Source organism: Balaenoptera musculus, chromosome 4, assembly GCF_009873245.2.
Source record: "Balaenoptera musculus isolate JJ_BM4_2016_0621 chromosome 4, mBalMus1.pri.v3, whole genome shotgun sequence".
NCBI classification, from domain to species: Eukaryota; Metazoa; Chordata; class Mammalia; order Artiodactyla; family Balaenopteridae; genus Balaenoptera; species Balaenoptera musculus.
In genome coordinates this window covers 36,118,550-36,136,042 of record NC_045788.1, presented here as the reverse complement: position 1 = coordinate 36,136,042, position 17,493 = coordinate 36,118,550, and the positions used below count along the sequence as shown (strand labels likewise).

Sequence of the window (17,493 nt, the reverse complement as noted above, 5' to 3'; positions counted from 1 at the left end):
GATTCTTAACCACTGCACCACCAGGGAAGTCCCAGCAACTCCCTTTTAAAACATAGTAGTTAATCATGTGCCTTTGGTGATTTTGTATCTTTTAAAAGTATATTAGATAATACTGTATGTAGTACTCTACTACATAATGGTTCTTTCAGACTGTCTTATTTCCTGTTTATTTCTAAATCATAGGCAAGGGTTTGAGTACTACTAAATCATAGACAATAGCACCAGCCAATGGTACCATGAATCAGAGTATACACAATATAAACCTACGTTTCTCATATGCGCCATGTGGCTTTATTTTCAAATAGACTATAATAGGTATAAAAATCTAAGTTTCATATTTCTTTCTTCATATTTATCATAAACAAACTCAAAATCAGCATTAAAATATGAGTGTGTGTATACACATATACATTTTGATTGGAAGATTCCCCTTCAATTTTATCTTTAACGATTCCTTATGAATTATAGGGAAATAAATAAGGTTTTGTTTGTTTGTGTTTGTCTTTGTCTTTTGTTAGAACTCCATGGAGATCGTTGAGATTTCCATGAAAAAGAATAGGGAATAGCTTGCTGTTTTCTCACATGTTTGACAAAGAGGCCAGTCTTCTAAGTCCTGCTGAATAATATAAGTAACAGCTCAAATACCAGTAGGCCCATCAGAAGCCAATTCATCCTGTGAAATTTGTTCTGCATCCCACAACAGAGAGAGGACCACTCTTTCATTTGACCTGACAGAGAGTGATACAGGCAGCTTCCTGTTATTCTTCGATGAAATGGTCCTTTTGATCAGCATTTTCAGAGCCCTCTGCAGAAATGATCAGAGACTTACACGTGGGGCCAGACAAGATATTTTTATCATCGTTTTCCGTAGAAGTCTCTGAGTTTTTGGCAGATTTGAGTAGCTTTTCTTCTGTGATGCTATGTGCTTATTTTCTTTTCCTGAAATTTGAACTCTATTTTGGAAATGGTTCTACGTATGATGTTGGTATTTAAAAATCTCCATGAATCACTTAGTAACAAGTGACCACATGCTTTGCACTAAACTTCTTTGGGGGTATCTAGCTAAAATTGAATCCTAGGCTAATTGCTATTTCCTTCAAGTGAAAAAATAAATAAATCTTTCTTTCCAAACCAATTAATTTTAGTATGTTAGATGTAAAATGGTTGCCTAAAAGAATCAAAGCAAATAAAAATCTAAGTTTCCTGTCAAGGAAATAAAAGGTGTTTAACTTACTTTCCACCCCAGTAGAGTTTGGTTGTTATGACCAGGCTGGACCTCCTGTATGTTAAACAAACACACAGAGAAATAGTAAATAAATTGCTGGTTATAGTACTGAGTCATGTTATTATTATAGCACCAGAAAGAATTTATTGTACCTCACATTTTAAGAAATCGGTGAAGAGATAAATTTGTTCATTTATGTCATTGAAACCTAAGGACAAAGGGAAGCTGATGAGTGGGGACTTGAAGTCAGATCCAAGACAAAGAGTTCTGAAGGGAAGGGAACTTTACTTGGAGGGGCCAGATGAGGAGGAGGAGGGCTGTGACAACACACAGGTGATTGGGTGGTAGTAAAGCAAAGGTGAGTGGTAGGCATGGAGAGTCAGAAAGGAAAGTGAGAAGAGTAAGTAAGAAGACTTAAAGCATGGACTGCATTAGGAACTCAAATAGACGGTCACCAACTAACACTCATCGAGCATCTGACATAGTGTTGATTGATCATGAACTTTCCTGGGGGTACATCCACCCTCTGCCAAGGACAATGGACCTTAGTGTCTCTGAGTTATGACTCTTTCCAACTAATTGGAAAGAGTCATGCAACCAATTGCATTCACAGGAAAGAACTGACTACATGGAAATATGAATAAATTTAGTCAATAAGTAGGAATAAAATTTCTCTGAGTGTCTTATTAAATGGAAATGTTATTTTAGAAAAACAATCCTAAAAATCCTGAACTCAAAGTTTTACCACTTTATTCCTAAGGGAATGAAATGTGGAAATCTTGTCAGCAAATTCATTACTTCCTCAAAACCACACCCAAGGGCAGGAAATGCAATCGCACCATTATGATTGTGGAATATGAATATGTCTTGAGAACTATAGTCATATAATTTAAAATTGGGAGGCAGATCTCAATGTAATTTACTTTCTCCAAGTATATAATTCAATTGAACTGGTCGAGGAAAAAAAAGGCATTTGAGATTCAAAGGTTAAGACCAAACTTCAGTAGTATTTGAAACAAGGCATTTATAATTCAGCTGTAGAGTCGATGCCTGGGGTCCTCAGATATAAAAGCCTAGCATGATTAATGATAACCAATGCGGAATGGCGGTGACAACTCTGACAACTTGGCTGCAACAAGAAAAATGTGTAGAAAATGTCAGTAACCCCATCCCCCTGAAGTTAATTCCCTGAAAAGTAATTTGAATCACTGTAACAGAAGGTCTACAAATATATGCATCTGGAGATTACACACCCCAAAAGGGCTGATGCACTTTCCAGGTTAACCCATCAACCTCGTGATACGTAGTAAAATAGCAACCTGCCACAGGGGAGCTGGGTCTCCTCCAGCAAACATTTTCAGAGCTTCAACACAAAGCTCTGGATGGAATCTGATTAAAAAATGAGTGCAGCCCTCTGGATTATTCAGAGCAATTGGGCCTGCCAAGGCCACACATTCTATCCTTAGACCACCATAGACTTATTTTTCCAAAATTAGGCTTTCTGTAAAACGTTTGTAAAATTAGTGTGCACATCCTCTATGGATGTGCACACTAATATTTATGTTCAAATAGCAAGAGTAGACAACAACCTGATGAATCATCACTGACCTCACGGAGGCATCTAGAGCAACTCTTCCGACTGGGTGAAGAATGATATTGTGAGTATTTCACATTGATATAGCACAGCTTTCAATATTCTTTTGTCCACCTTATCTCACTTTATCAGCACAACACTCCATGAACAGTTATGCCATCCATTTTACAGGTGGGGAAAGTGAGGCTCAGAAAAGAGAGGTAACTTGCCCTGGACAACACACCTAGCAAGTGGTGGTCTTGGGACAAGTAGGCAAGGATGCTGGTTGAAACTGCTTTTGTAGCCTCCATGCTGTGATGTTATGGTTTATCTTTTCAGCAGTCCTGGGTGGGCAGCTGTGAACTGATATGACCTGATATCAATTTTCTGTAGCATGGGGATACCTTGAGTTTTTATTTGCAAGACAGAAAGGCAGTTTGTGAAAGATGCATGTTAATCTATTTTCTACAAAACGTATATAAGAAGCTTTGCAAAGTATGGTGAGTGATGAGTAGACATTCTCTGGATGCAGAGCGGAAGAGAACTACAGCACCGAAGTTTCCCCTTCATCCTCAGGTGTACTCTGGCAGCCGACACCTCGCTGTTGATTTCACTGGACATTAGTGGACTCATCTCCAAGGTCTCTGTTATAGGTTGAATTGTGTCCCCCGCAAAAGATATGTTAAAGTCCTATCCCCCAGTACCTCAGAATGTGAGAGTATTTGGAAATAGGGTCATTGCAGATGTACTTAGTTAAATTAAGAAGAGGTCATACTGGAGTAAGGTGGGCCCTTTATCCAATATGACTGGTGTCTTTATAAGAAGACGCACAGAAACACGAGGGGAGAATGCCATTTGAAGCCAGAGGCAGAGGCTGAAGAGCTGCAGTTGTAAGCCACAGGATGCCAGTGACGGCCAGCAACCACTAGAAGCTAGGAAGAGGCAAAGAAGGATTCAGAAAGAGCATGTCCTTGCCCAAATATTCATTTTGTACTTTTGGACCCCAGAACAGAGAGAATAAATTACTGTTGTTCTAAGCCACCCAGTTTGTGGCACATTGTTACAGCAGCCCTGAGAAAGTGATACAGTCCTATCTGAGCAGTGATGGATGAGCCAACATTCTGAGTAGGAAGGTGACTCAGGCAAGGTGGAGGACTGGGTGGGGATGTGAATATTCTTCCGTATTTAAGGTTGAATACAATTTTCTTTTCACACTCTTACAGTCCCTGGAGTAGGGAAAGAGGAGAGGGAGAGGGAGAAAGTCGGTCACCAAAGTTTATTTGTTCATATCGCCGTACACTTCTGGGTTTCCATTTCCACTCGTCCTATAGAACGGTTATTTATTTGGCCATCAGCAGACCTTATACCAGAGCAGACGAGGACTCCAGATTTGTCCTGTGGCCTTGGTTGGACTCTGCCTGGTCCTGTACTCATGCTGGGGGAGAAGCAGCTGTTGGGGCTGACAGGTGTAGTGAGATGGAGGGGGTTGGCCCCCCGCCCCGCCGCCACTATCGCATCACTCGTTACTACTGGCTTTGGCTCCAGAAGGTGATGGGATGCAACAGGACCCCTCAAGGATAGCAGATGAAGCACTTTCCTGAATGCCCAGATAATAGGGCTCCCAGCGCACAGGAGAGATGCTGGCTAACTGCGTTCACATAAGAAAGCTTTGGGATATTTATCCCAAGGGTTTCTTGTTTCATCATTTCTTTGCATCCAGAGTTGTTAATAAAATGAACAATGAACATAAATATGTGTGTAGAGACAATAAGTTTTCTGTCAGCTGGCTTCCTTCACCAGATTACCACAAATGGCAGTCAGAAACCATGAAAATGCCACTTTCTTTTACACACAAATATCTCATGAACATTCTCTGCTCAACCCATGGTAATTCATTGTGATCAATGACAAGTCAATAGTTTTTGAAGCACAAGTAATGAGCTCCCTAATATTTATTTTCAAAGCGCTGTAAATCATTTCTTTACTAAGAATTGACTTTTTTTGACAGCCTTTTGGTCAGTTGTCATGCAATTTTATTTTCTCTTCTCTGGTACAAAATAACAACAGTCTTTTTAAAGGCAAGTAAATGATTATGGTGAATGCATTACCTCCAGCCTTTCTTCTTGATAATGCTCCCCAGAATCACTTCAGCCCTGAAGGGGAAACAGATAATGTCTTAGGATACAGTGTCCTGGAAACGCAAGAGTCAATCCAAAACACCAGATTCCCTCCTTGTTTGAACTCTCAGTGCCTACATGTCCCGAAAATAGAAGCTGCTCTCGGCTGGTAGCAGAGTTTCCGCTGTTTCTGCTTGTAGCATGGGGATAGCTTGAGTTTCCTGTGGAAACTGTGCCTGTGCCTGTGGAATCCTGTGCCTGCGGAATCCTGCTCCTGGAGCATTCCAGAAGCACCTGCCAAATCCTGACACACTGGCAGGAGACCGCCTGCAGTCCTGATACTAGGAAACAGCAGAGTCACTTGGCAGTTTGGTGTTTTTGAACCAATGATCCCATATATAACTGTCCTGCTTGGTGGTATCCAAAGGGAGTCAAGGGTTTCTTTCTAATGGCTGTGGTCTCCGATTGTGACTGGAGAGGACAATGAGACCTCATGCTTTTCAGACAGAAAATACTGACTCCAGGCGATCTTGCAGGGTAAAAGAACCCATGTGTGGCTTTAGATGTCCCAAAGCCAGGATTGTAGATGCAAAAGCCCACATAGAGAATGTCCTGGGTTCCAGTGACAAGCGTTGTCATAGGAGGAGGATATAAGAAGTCATAGGGGAGTGTCCTTCCTGCCACTGACACCGGTCGTGGAGAGTTATACTGAAGACACCCTCACCATCCTCTCCCCCTCCACCTACCCCAGCTGGGACCCAAGCTTAAGGAGACCAAAACTTTCTTCTAGGTTCCTCCCAGACAGACCAACATTGTAAGAAGTAGGTGGGCTCTCAGGCTTTGTGAATGGGGACATCAATATAATCAGCACTTTGTCCATTAGCATCTGTCTCTGTTGGAGTGTACAGCCTGGCAATAAACCATGAGGTGGGTTAGCTGGGGGGCGTGCCCCAAGTAGACACGTATTGAATGTTACTTCTGGGTTCTTTCCCCAGTCTCTCTTGCAACCTTGCATTTCACAGTGGGAACCTATCTCATTACACACTGACAATCAATCAATAATTAATCAGGACCGATTATCCTTCACAACAGGAATACAAACATAGCTCTAAAAGACTTGTTAATCACTCCCCCTTTTTCATCCTTAGGCCCATTTGGTAATAAGCAGGATTTAACAAAAGAAGAAAACGCTGAGATAGGGTAGGATGTGGAAAGGAACAAGGCCTCGTCAATTGTATTTTCTCTCCCTGGACTCAATAGAAAACATCAAGGATGTGAGCTCTGAACCTCCCTCATGGTCCTTAAACATAGACCTGCCCTTGAAAAGGAGGAAACCCAGGCTAGGAAAATGCACTTTTATCAGGCAGTGATGAACCTGATTCAGCAGTCTGATGGTTACTCTTACCTGGAAGCGGGGGAATTAGGCGTACAGGTGATTACACTCCTCAGCCCTGTTAGAAAAGTGCAGAGCTGCTCAAGCAGCTGTCCAGATGTTTAGCTTCTTTCCTGCATCCACGTTCACAGCAGGAGGCCAAGGCGTTCCACTTCTGCTGAATGTGCTTACTGTGCAGCAACAGAGGGCATGGACCCTGAAGGCACAGCACCCATGTGTTCTGACTTAGCAGTGAGCCCTGTCCTAGAGCCCCCAAACCTGCTCTCAGATCCATAAGAAGGTTATAGCTAGTTGTGACTTCTCCAGCAAAAGAAGCAAGGCCTCTTTGCAGCGTTCTCTGTCCTTAGAATGGGGTCTGAAATGTCCTCTTATAAAATATATTGGGTTTCTTGGCATCTTTGGGAGTCCCTCCTTTAATCTCTGATTTACCTGTAATGCCCGGTGGAGGACAGGCCTGCAAACAGGAAAAGCAGTCCCTGCTTCCCTGCAGAGAGTATGTGTCCATTTCCCTCGGGGTTGAGGAACTACGAGGTGTGGTTATGAACTTATGAGACTAGCTTTGGAACACCATGCTGGAATCTGCTCACTTATGTTAATTACATTCAGCTAATATTTATCGATCTCCACTGCCACCACGCTGATCTCAACCACCTCTGCCCCTCACGTGGCAACTGCTTCCAGTCCACTCTTCATATAGGGACCAGAGGTAGGCAGAGGGGCCCAGAGATGGTCAATAGCCCCAATTCTGGTGATGGTGGGAGAGGGAGGGAGAAAAGCAGCGGCATCAACATGTGTGGGAAGGACAGACCCTTGTCAGCAATGGTCTGGGCAGAGTCTCTTGGTTCCAGAAATGACACCTGAGAGACACATCAGGCACTGACTTACTTTCCAGCGGCGTAGACCTCAGCCGTATCAAAGAGATTCACTCCACTCTCGTAGGCAATTGTCATCAGCCGTTCAGCAACCTGCAAGAGGATGCAAAGGTCACGGGGAGGGGGAAGGGTAAGCTGGGACGAAGTGAGAGAGTGGCATGGACATATATACACTACCAAATGTAAAATAGATAGCTACTGGGAAGCAGCTGCATAGCACAGGGAGATCAGCTTGGTGCTTTGTGACCACCTAGAGGGGTGGGATAGGGAGGGTGGGAGGGAGATGCAAGAGGGAGGGGATATGGGGATATATGTATACCTATAGCTGATTCACTTTGTTATACAGTAGAAACTAACACAACATTGTAAAGCAATTATACTCCAATAAAGATGTTAAAAAAAAAAAAAAGGTCAGTCGTAAAAGCCAAATACTTTCTAAAGCTGGGAAGCAACTTGGAATCCTCTGGTGGTCTTTATGAACATGGAAATTTCACCGACCATTCTTGTTTTTCTTGGTTGTATTAAAGAAAGAAAGAAAAAAGAAGATTCAACCTGCCTGAATAGGGTAAAAGTATCCCTTCCCTCTGACCTATACTGGGCACTGAGGGATTTCCTTCAGCACTGGGATAAGTCAGCCACCAGGAACACAGTGAGATGGAGAGACTTGTGTTTCTCACTCTGCTTGGAAGACGTGGTTTGACAACATGCTCTGTGGCGTTGCAATCTCACGGACCAAGAGGGTCATTTATATCCCTGGTGACTTCATTTCTCTTCTTTCTCTTTTCCCCAAGCCAGTAGGTTCTGGCAGCTGGGTGACTCCTGACCTAAAAGCTTGTGCCTTTTTTCCCTGGAGGCTTAGCAGACTGTACTGATGAACCAAAAGTTACATGGAGCTGGGACTGTTCGAAAACTCCTGCCACGCACAGTTCAGCACAACCCCAGGCACCATCACAGAACGACCACTAGCCGCACTGACACTGTACGGAGAAGAGGGCGTGAGCGCACCGGCGCCTCACAGGTCAGCCTAAGACCTCCAGGGTCCTTGTTCCTTCCTTCGTGCTGCTGAACACGAGTGGCAAGTGCGACAGAAGAGCACAGGGAATAGCTATAAACCACACCTTGAGGGATGGCTCTGGAGGGACAGTGATAAACAACACCGGAGAAAGGGCATTTTTTTCATTTTGCTGATAGACTTATTAGTCAACTGAAAAATTACACACCTCACAAATATTTGAAATTGATTTTTCCATCATGTTTTTCATTGTGGGCTAAAGGTGCTTCATCAGCATTTCCAAGATAAACTCTTTTCCTGTTGTTTTTTAAATTGGCATACCAAGAAAATCGTCAGGCTAGCACAATGGACTCCATGCAAATCCTTTAGAATAATAGCAGCAAAAATGTTATTACTGCTTTAAATTTGCTACCATTATGACATTTCTCCTAAGTAGAAGTTAAAAGTTAAGAACAGTATAGTTTTTCCATCATGACTGCCATATATATATATTTTTTAATTTTTTAATATTTTTGGCTGCCCCGTGCAGTATGCAGGATCCTAGTTCCCTGACCAGGGATCTATCCCACGCCCCACGCAGTGGAAGCACAGAGTCTTAACCACTGGACCACCAGGGAAGTCCCATGCCCTATATTTTAGAAATTATTTTGCTTGCTTGTATTGTGTATCATCCTTGTGTTATGTCACATGACATACTAGTAGATTATGATTGGGAAATGTGTATAATAAATCTTATCTCAGGAGAAATTTTAAGATAAGATGGAGAATTCTGAATGGAGAATTGAACTAAATGATTGCTGAGATGTTTCCCAATCATGGGATTTGAAGATCTGAATGTGGAATAATGAAAAGAAATCACTGAACTAAGTCAGAGGATCAGTGTCCGGCCTTGAGTGTACCACTTACTAGATACATAAACATGGGCAAATCATTTGACCTCTCTGTGTTTTAGTTTCTTTATCTGCAAAATGAGGATGATTCTGTTCAGGCCCCGCTAGGGAGTCCACAGGTCTCAGGGGAAGCTGACCTTACCTCCCTCTAAGGGGGGCCTGGTGGGCCTGACATGGTTCAGGGAAGGTCATGTGACACATCTGGGCCAGTGAGATGTGAGAGGAGATTGGCTGAGGACTTCTGGGAACACTTGCTTGCAGAGTTTCTAGAAGCGACACTCTTTCCCTGGAGTTACTATTCTGAGGTCTAGAATTCCTGCTGCTACCTGAGGATGAAGTTGATATACAAAGGAACACAGGGTCAGGAGAATCACTAGTAAATGGAGTGAAGGCTCGGAATGAGTCAACCTGGAAGCTTGCTCTATCTCTGCACTTCTAATTTAAAAGTAAAAATATTTTTTTCCCTTATTGGTTAAGCCAATTTCAGTTGAGTTTACTGTTACCTGCAAATGAAGGAAGCTTAACTATGTCACAGATGAGAAAACATAAATAAAACTCTGAAAATTAAGTGCTATAAGATGGTAATATACTCTTATCATTGTTTTAAAATATTATAATTCACGTGAGTAACATCTATCTTGGTTTTATGATGAAGCCAAATCATCTTTGGGAGGTACCTCACAGCGTTATCTAGCTTCCAGTTTGAATCCTTTCGATAATATGCCTGCCAAGTGGCTATTCAATAAATGGTTGAACTCTCCCAATAACGAGGACATCACCACCTCCCAAGGCGGCACTAATGATTATGTCACTCAGCACATTACGGTGCGCTCATCCCGGGATCCCATATTTGTATCTGCTTTGTGCCTACGTTGCCACATGGAAATAGTTGAGCTCCATCAATTCAGCCACGGGTGTGACTGTGGTCTGGCTGTGCCTTCATTCCTCCTTGCTGGCAGTCTCTCTGCCGGGCCCTAGGGGGAAGCCACAGCTGCTCTTGGGAAGGACAATCGCTATTTGGTCTGCGTTTGAGGTGAGAGCCTCTGTAGTCATTCACAACAGCTTTACTGTGTAGTCTTCAGAATCATAATTTTGAAATGATTTATTTCAGAGGCCAGCCCTGCATACTCTGACCTGGGCAAGCTGGGCTCACCGCAGCAGAGAGCAGACACTGTCAAGGGGAGAGCAAAGATGAAGGGGGAAATAATATGCTCATAGTTGACCCTTCTGCTCCGAAAGGGAAGATATATTTGTCTTTCTCTGCTCCAAAAACCATACCAGGCAGTAAAAGGTTACGCACATGCTAGATACAGGGGATTATTAACTTTAGACCCCCTTCCTTCCTTGTCACTTATTTTGCAACTGATTAAAGTCTGCAGCCATTGCTTTGATATCTGTGGATTTGCCTCTGTGCCTCCTCAACTCACCCTTCCTGATGCCAGTCAGAGGGCCCTGGAGTGGACCCTGTGATGACCACCCTGGTCCTCCTTCAGAGCTCAAGGACTTATTCCCCCAGCTCATAGGAATGCTGCCATCAGAAGGCACCTGGCTAAAGCGAGTCACCTACCCCAAGGTCAGACCTGCCTCCCAGGGCTGCCTCTATCCAACGACTGGTCATACAAGGGATATAAGCACTCAACTCCTCTTGCGCCAACTTGGGACAACCTGCAGGGCCATCTGAGCTTCAGAGCTCCCCATGGGGTCAGCTGAGGTCATTGCTGAGACTGCATCATGGCCCAACTTCCTGATAACTGTTCTGCATGCTAATTTCCACCAGAGGTCTGCTTCCCAAGGACTCCCCTCTGCAACAAGCTCTCTGTGGTGACCTATGCCCAACACTGGGAACAGAAATTCAGACAGATAAAAATATGCAGATAAGACTCCTCCCTATGGATCTATTAAATAACACGGTGACCTTGCGAGTTGTGGAAAAGACCCTTTATCTCCCCAAGCATCTCCTTAGGGATGATAGTAAGAACTACCTTTATAAAGGGCTTGTCCTGGGCCAGGCACCAGGCTGAGCCCTTCATTAATCTTAGGGGCCATCATCTGCGTTTTACAGATGTGGCAATTGTTGGTAAATGGAAATGTTAACAAATCTACTGTTCATGCAGAGTGAGCTGGATCCCACTGAGTGTATCCACTCAAATACACTATCCCTACTCCTCAGTGGTATGGAGGAAGGCAAGAAAGGCTTGGAGGGACCTGAGGGGGTTTCCTCAGGGAAGCTGTTGGTACTCAATGCTTGCATAGCTCACTTAAGCCGTGAAGGTAATCGTTAAAGGCAATGGTAAGAATATTACTTTGGTAAGCACCGTTCTGAATGTGTAAATGAAGGTTTAAAGGAGTTTTGTAGTAAATACAATTACTATAGGTCCCATTTATTGTGTGTTTGCTACCCTACGTGGTTAATCTTTTCAACAGACCTTCAAGGTCAACATTATCATCCCATTTTGCATATGAGAAAATGAGGAACAGAGAGGTTGAATTAACTTGCCCAAGCCGGGGTGACCAACTGTCCCAGTTTTTCCAAGACTGAGAGATATTAAAATGGAAACGATGCAAACTGGGACCTGTTGGTCACTCCAGGTGAAGCTAAAACACACACACACCAGCAATAAAATCTTTTCATTAAGTCACTAAATATTAATTCCAAACTGGTTTGTTCTCTTATTATTGAGCCCGCACATACAATAGATTGACAGCTTCAAGGGCTATTAATAGTCTAAATGTGAAAAATACAAGAAGCAAGATAAAATGGAAAATAATCTTTAAGTCAGTCTTAGCCATTTCCTGTGATTAAACTATTATCCTTGTAAAATGCCAGAATCCCAGAAACTGTATTGTAAAATAGTTTGCTCTGCATTTTCTCCAATCAGCATAATGGAAGCCAAAAGTAACTCACCTCATCTGAAATTTGACCTCCAAATGTCACCCATGTTCCTGGAAAAGAATAAATATTTGCATGTTATTCATAATCATTTTTCTAATATTGCGCATTAAGGGAAACACTTTTTCTTACATCAGGGCTACTTCAGTAGGTTGTTCGTGAAGGTACTCGGATGAGGAGCACTTGGGGGCTGAAGTCCTGCCCATCCTCCTCCTGTCGCTAAGTTCCCCAACAGGGATCTGTATTCCTCTGCATCCCTCTGGATGCCTTTTCTTCATTCAAAGGCCCAGTATGTGCTAATGGAAGCCCTGTCTACTAAACTCTTTTTCTTCTGACGTAGGACCATGCGTGCTGCTGTGCAAGAAGCCCCAAGCCCACTTCGGCTGCACACCCATTCTTGCTCCAGCTTAGCTAAGAAGTCATCAGTTCCGAAAGTGAAGGTAAGACCTTGGGTCACATTTCTCCCTTTCTTTGCCTCCAGTGAGGGACTCTATTTTGTGTTCTCTATTCCCTTTCAAAAGGAACCCTCTCAGGGGTCCTTCCAGTCCCCACTCCCAAGCCCCAGGAGATGACACTTAAGCATCTTGTCTCTTCCGACCTGCTACTCCAGAATGGAAACTGCCATTGGTTTAGGGGTGGCGTAGAGGCAGTAGCCAGCGTGAGGTTTGGGAAGGCAAGGAGGAGAGGCATAACCAGTAGCCAAAGATCTGCGTTTGTAAAACAAGAGGGAAGCAGACACTGAGTGGGCTGTTTCCACTCCAGTCTATAGTCACCTCATTCGTATTCATAATTCTCTCCTTGATCTTTTTTTTTTTTTGAGCCCTAATTACATGCCAGGCAAAGGCACTGCACCCAGGTGCTCCGGACAGTGAGGTGACTGCCCCAGCTCCTGTGTCTCAGCAGCTCACAGCTGACAGTACTAGTCGACCAATGCCATGACGGAGGCAAACACAAGGCAGGAAGGGAGGGAGTGCTCTACTCAGACCGGAGGTGGTCCTCAAGACAGACTTCCGAGAAGAGGTGACACTTTGGTTGAGTTGCAAAGGAAGGAGCTGAATGAAGAGGGGAGGGACAGGCATTCCAGGTACACGTAAGAGCATGGGCAAGGCAAGAAGAAAACTTGAGTGGGCTGACGAGCCGCGGCGTGGGCTCCTGCTCCGAGGAGTGAAGCATGGTGTGGAGAGGGAGGGGTGGCAGGGGGTGGCTGGGCACAGCTCGTGTTTGTGGGGGCAACGAAGAAATATGGTTGGAAACTTACGTTTTGTGTTTTGTAATAACAGGATAGCTACTGTTTACGGAACATCTTCCAAATGCCAACAGGACACTGAGAAACGTGTATACTTTCATCTCTAATCATTTTGACAAACTTACAAGGCAATTTTATTATCCCGGTTTCCAGATGAGGACTCTAACATCAACCAACCTAATACGTGATACACTCGGGACTCCCGCACATGCGGGGCTTCCTTTCCACTGCACTTTGCTGCCTCATCAGTAAGCTTCCAAATTAATTATGGCACTTGGATACATATTCCATAGAAGCATGTTGATGTAACTGTACCTTTTTTCTTCTTAGTTCTCAGGGACTAAACAGAGGTAGAATACAGGTTATTTTACTGTTACACTCTACATCCCCAGAGGTTGTAAATGGGTGGCTTATAGATTGCACTCAGCTTGCAGACTTGTTTTGCCTGGCAAGAACAATGTTGACCCACTTGATATTTTAATAAACTTGGAATAAGTTACCAACATTTTGATAACTTAAGAGATTAATCTCCTTTATCTTAGGAGATATTTCTTTTAAAAGTCTGATTTCTAGCTTCTCTTAACAACAGAGGATCAGTGTCCCCACACGGCAGACATCCCCTAAATCTGAGGGGCAATGCCCTCTGTGGAAGGGCTATACCCTCCCTGTTTAGTCAAAGGTCACACACTTTCCTTTGTATTTCCAACACTGAAATCAACTGGCAGTTGTTATTTAGTACCACGTGTTTACTGCTATTTTTCTCATTGTAAAATTTAGAGAAAAATGGACTTGTGCATCTCCTAAAAAACAAAGTTTAGTATTTCAAGAAAAAATAGGGGTGCACTTTTTTTTGGTGGATGTGAAGAATATCCAAACAAAAAATATTTACAACAGAAAAATTACAACTTAAGGCACTATAATTAAACAAGCCATGACTGGTATACAGAAAAGATGGGCGTTGGGAGACTTAATGGACTGAAGAAATGGCAGCATTTGTTTTGAATGAGAATAAAACAAATGATCTGCTGTGAAATGCAGTTCTCTATTAAGTGAAAAAATTGCCTCGGCATCTAAACCTTTTTACAGACAACACTTTTATAAAAGAGTTTCTTTTGAATGTAGCAGAAATTGTGTCCAGAGCATAAACAAGCACTTGCAAATGTTCATATAAGCAGAAACATTGTCGCTCAGCATGTTAAAAATACGGCTGAGAACTTTCAGGATAAGTTAAATTATTGGTGGCATCTTCTATTGCAGCAAATGAGCACAGAGATATAAATAACAGCACACTGTTAGCTATATTTATTTGCGATGTTTTGAGAATCTTGGAGGGGTCAAAGAAGTTTTGAACAAGAAGTCTCTGCAAGGCAAAATTACTTTGTGATGAGAAGGGTCTCAGACCATTGGATATAGAAGGCACTGTTCCAAATTGTAAGTGTTACTACAGATCAGGTTCTCACAAAGGGTGGGGCTGACCTTGGACCCATCAAGCGACAGATCAGAGGTGACACTATTTTGTAGGGGCACTATGCATAAATCCATTAATTTCCTCATTCATCAGGAATTGCTTTGGGCTAAAACGAAACAGGCCATGGATTCACTAATTAATATCATGACTCAGCTATTCTTCTACATCTTGGAGCAAAATCAGGTCAGTGTTTGCTTAATGAATTTGCTGGCTTACTTGTGCTGTGATGTTGGAGAGAATTTTTTTTAACTGTTCATGTCATCAGAGGAAATAGTCCCATTTCCACTTAGCAGCAAAGATTGGCTCAAAGTCCCAAGCTTCTTGCTGACATTATACCTCATCAACACCATGTGAATATTTTTCTATTGGGACAATCAGAAGTATTTGCAAAAATGTCTCATTTGCTTCTCTCAGTACTGACAACAAAGTCTTTGGAAAATTCAATTGTTAAAGAATAATTTGGTTCATCTTCCAAAACTGCAGTCAGTTTCCAGATATGAAAATGGTAGCCTGAAATTTATTCTCTGCAATGGGGCTTTTGAATACTGGATTTCACGCTTTAGGAAAATAAACTGGTATTATTTAGCTTACCTTTCTTAATTAATTTTTGATAGTACAGATGCAGGGCTATGAAGTTATCAAACTGTACTACAAAATGGTATTGAAGTCTATGACAACATTGAAAGCTGGGACTGTACACCCATCTTGGAGGAAATAATCTTCCTATCCACATCGGGAAAAGCTTATGTTTAGGAGCAGTTTCATTCCAAAATTAATCTGAAAAAACTACTTACCAACCCCAGTTTACATATTTAAGGCTGCATACCATACATCACAGAGAAAACCACAGGGCCTGACTGACATTTTGGTACAGAAGAAAAGACATTAGGTTTCTGATGTCAGGTCAAAGCAGTAATGAATTACAAGGTAATGATAATAATAATAATAGATGTTTTTCTTTTTCAGTTTTAGATTAAAAGTTTAAATATAAAATAGAATATGGATATCAGTGCTGCGGAGGAACGGCTGTTGGCCTGTGGTGGGTTCAAGGTCCCTGGCTGGTCGGGGGCTCCCGTGCTCTGCTTCTCCCCACTGAGCTGCTGCCTGGTGCAGAGGAAGCCGTGGTGCTCCGGATCACCAGGAACATGAACATTAATGCTGAGAATAACACGAAGGTCAATGTGGCAGGCGCAAAGTGCGTGCCTGTGGCCACTGTTGCAGCCTCTAAGCCCGGGCTGAGGCCAAGAACAGCTCTTGGGGACATCGGTAACAAAGTCAGTGAACAGCCACAGGCCAAACTGCCCCTGAAAAAGGAAGCAAAAACTTTAGCTGCTGGAAAAGTTATTGCTAAAAAACTACCAAAACCTCTGGAAAAGACTCCTGCACCTGTGCTGGAGCCCTAGCTGGAGCCGGATCTGGAGCCAGAGCCAGAACCCGAGCCTGTTAAAGAACAGAAACTTCCCCCTGAGCCTATTTTGGTTGATACTCCCTCTCCAAGCCCCATGGAAACATCTGGCTGTGCCCCTGCAGAAGAATATGTGTGTCAGGCTTTCTCTGATGTAATTCTTACAGTGAATGATGTGGATGCAGAAGATGGAGTGGATCCAAACCTTTGTAGTGAATATGTAAAAGATATCTATGCTTATCTGAGACAACTTGAGGAAGAGCAAGCAGTCAGACCAAGATACCTACTGGGTCGTGAAGTCACTGGAAACGTGAGAGCCATCCTAACTGACTGGCTAGTGCAGGTTCAGATGAAATTCAGGTTACTCCAGGAGACCATGTACATGACTGTTTCCATTATTGATCGGTTCATGCAGGATAATTGTGTGCCCAAGAAGATGCTGCAGCTGGTTGGTGTCACTGCCATGTTTATTGCAAGCAAATATGAGGAAATGTACCCTCCAGAAATTGGTGACTTTGCCTTTGTGACTGACAACACTTACACTAAGTACCAAATCAGACAGATGGAAATGAAGATTCTAAGAGCTTTAAATTTTAGTCTGGGTCGCCCTCTAGCCCTGCCTGCATTTCCTTCGGAGAGCGTCTAAGATTGGAGAGGTTGATGTTAAGCTACATACTTTGACCAAATATCTCATGGAACTAACTATGTTGAACTACCACATGGTGCACTTCCCTCCTTCTCAGATTGCAGTGGGAGCTTTTTGCTTAGCACTGAAAATTCTTGATAATGGTGAATTGACACCAATTCTACAGCATTACCTGTCATACACTGAAGAATCCCTTCTTGCTGTTATGCAACACCTGGCTAAGAATATAGTCATGGTGAATCGTGGGCTTACGAAGCACATGACTATCAAGAACAAGTATGCTGCGTCTAAGCATGCTAAGATCAGCACTCTAGCACAGCTGAATTCTGCACTAGTTCAAGATTTAGCCAAGGCTGTGGCAAAGGTGTAACTTGCGAACTTTGGAATTATATAAAATCTGCAAATAAAATTGGCATCATGTGCCATCTGTACACATTATATGTTACATTTATTTACTTTTAATAAAGTTGTAGTCCTTTTTACTTAAAAAAAAAAGGGTATGGCTATCATATATATTTACATTAAGTTATACACCTACACCATAATGTAGTAAAAATGAAGAGTTTGGTTCCATTTTGGGGATTTTGTCATTCTTCCATTCAGCTTACTTTGTTTAGGTAGGCTACGTCCCTGGCCCTTTAGACATTTGCTATTTATATCTTTTATAGTTACTTGTTTACAAACTTTATATCCTCTACTAGAGAGTAAGCTCTCTGAGGGTTAGGGTTTTATTTCATTTATCTTCTTACCTCCACA

At 42.7% G+C, this 17,493-nt stretch overlaps 2 protein-coding genes across 2 annotated transcripts in view; one reads left to right on the top strand and one right to left on the bottom strand.

Annotated features, from left to right (window-relative positions):
* The window catches only part of KCNAB1 (potassium voltage-gated channel subfamily A member regulatory beta subunit 1), a 282,120-nt gene that overhangs the window by 77,025 nt on the left and 187,602 nt on the right, over positions 1 to 17,493 (bottom strand). The window contains exons 3-6 of the mRNA XM_036849548.1: positions 11,988 to 12,025; positions 7,194 to 7,273; positions 4,907 to 4,951; positions 1,235 to 1,279 (exon numbers count right to left, since the gene is read on the bottom strand). Coding sequence (XP_036705443.1) covers positions 1,235 to 1,279; positions 4,907 to 4,951; positions 7,194 to 7,273; positions 11,988 to 12,025 — 208 coding nt within the window. The remainder of the gene's footprint in view (positions 1 to 1,234; positions 1,280 to 4,906; positions 4,952 to 7,193; positions 7,274 to 11,987; positions 12,026 to 17,493) is intronic.
* On the top strand, positions 12,317 to 17,134 carry LOC118894457 (G2/mitotic-specific cyclin-B1-like). Its single transcript, XM_036850744.1, is given in 4 exon segments — positions 12,317 to 12,412; positions 14,780 to 14,869; positions 15,697 to 16,710; positions 16,712 to 17,134. Coding segments are annotated over 4 exon segments (1,596 nt in total). The 3' UTR covers positions 17,108 to 17,134.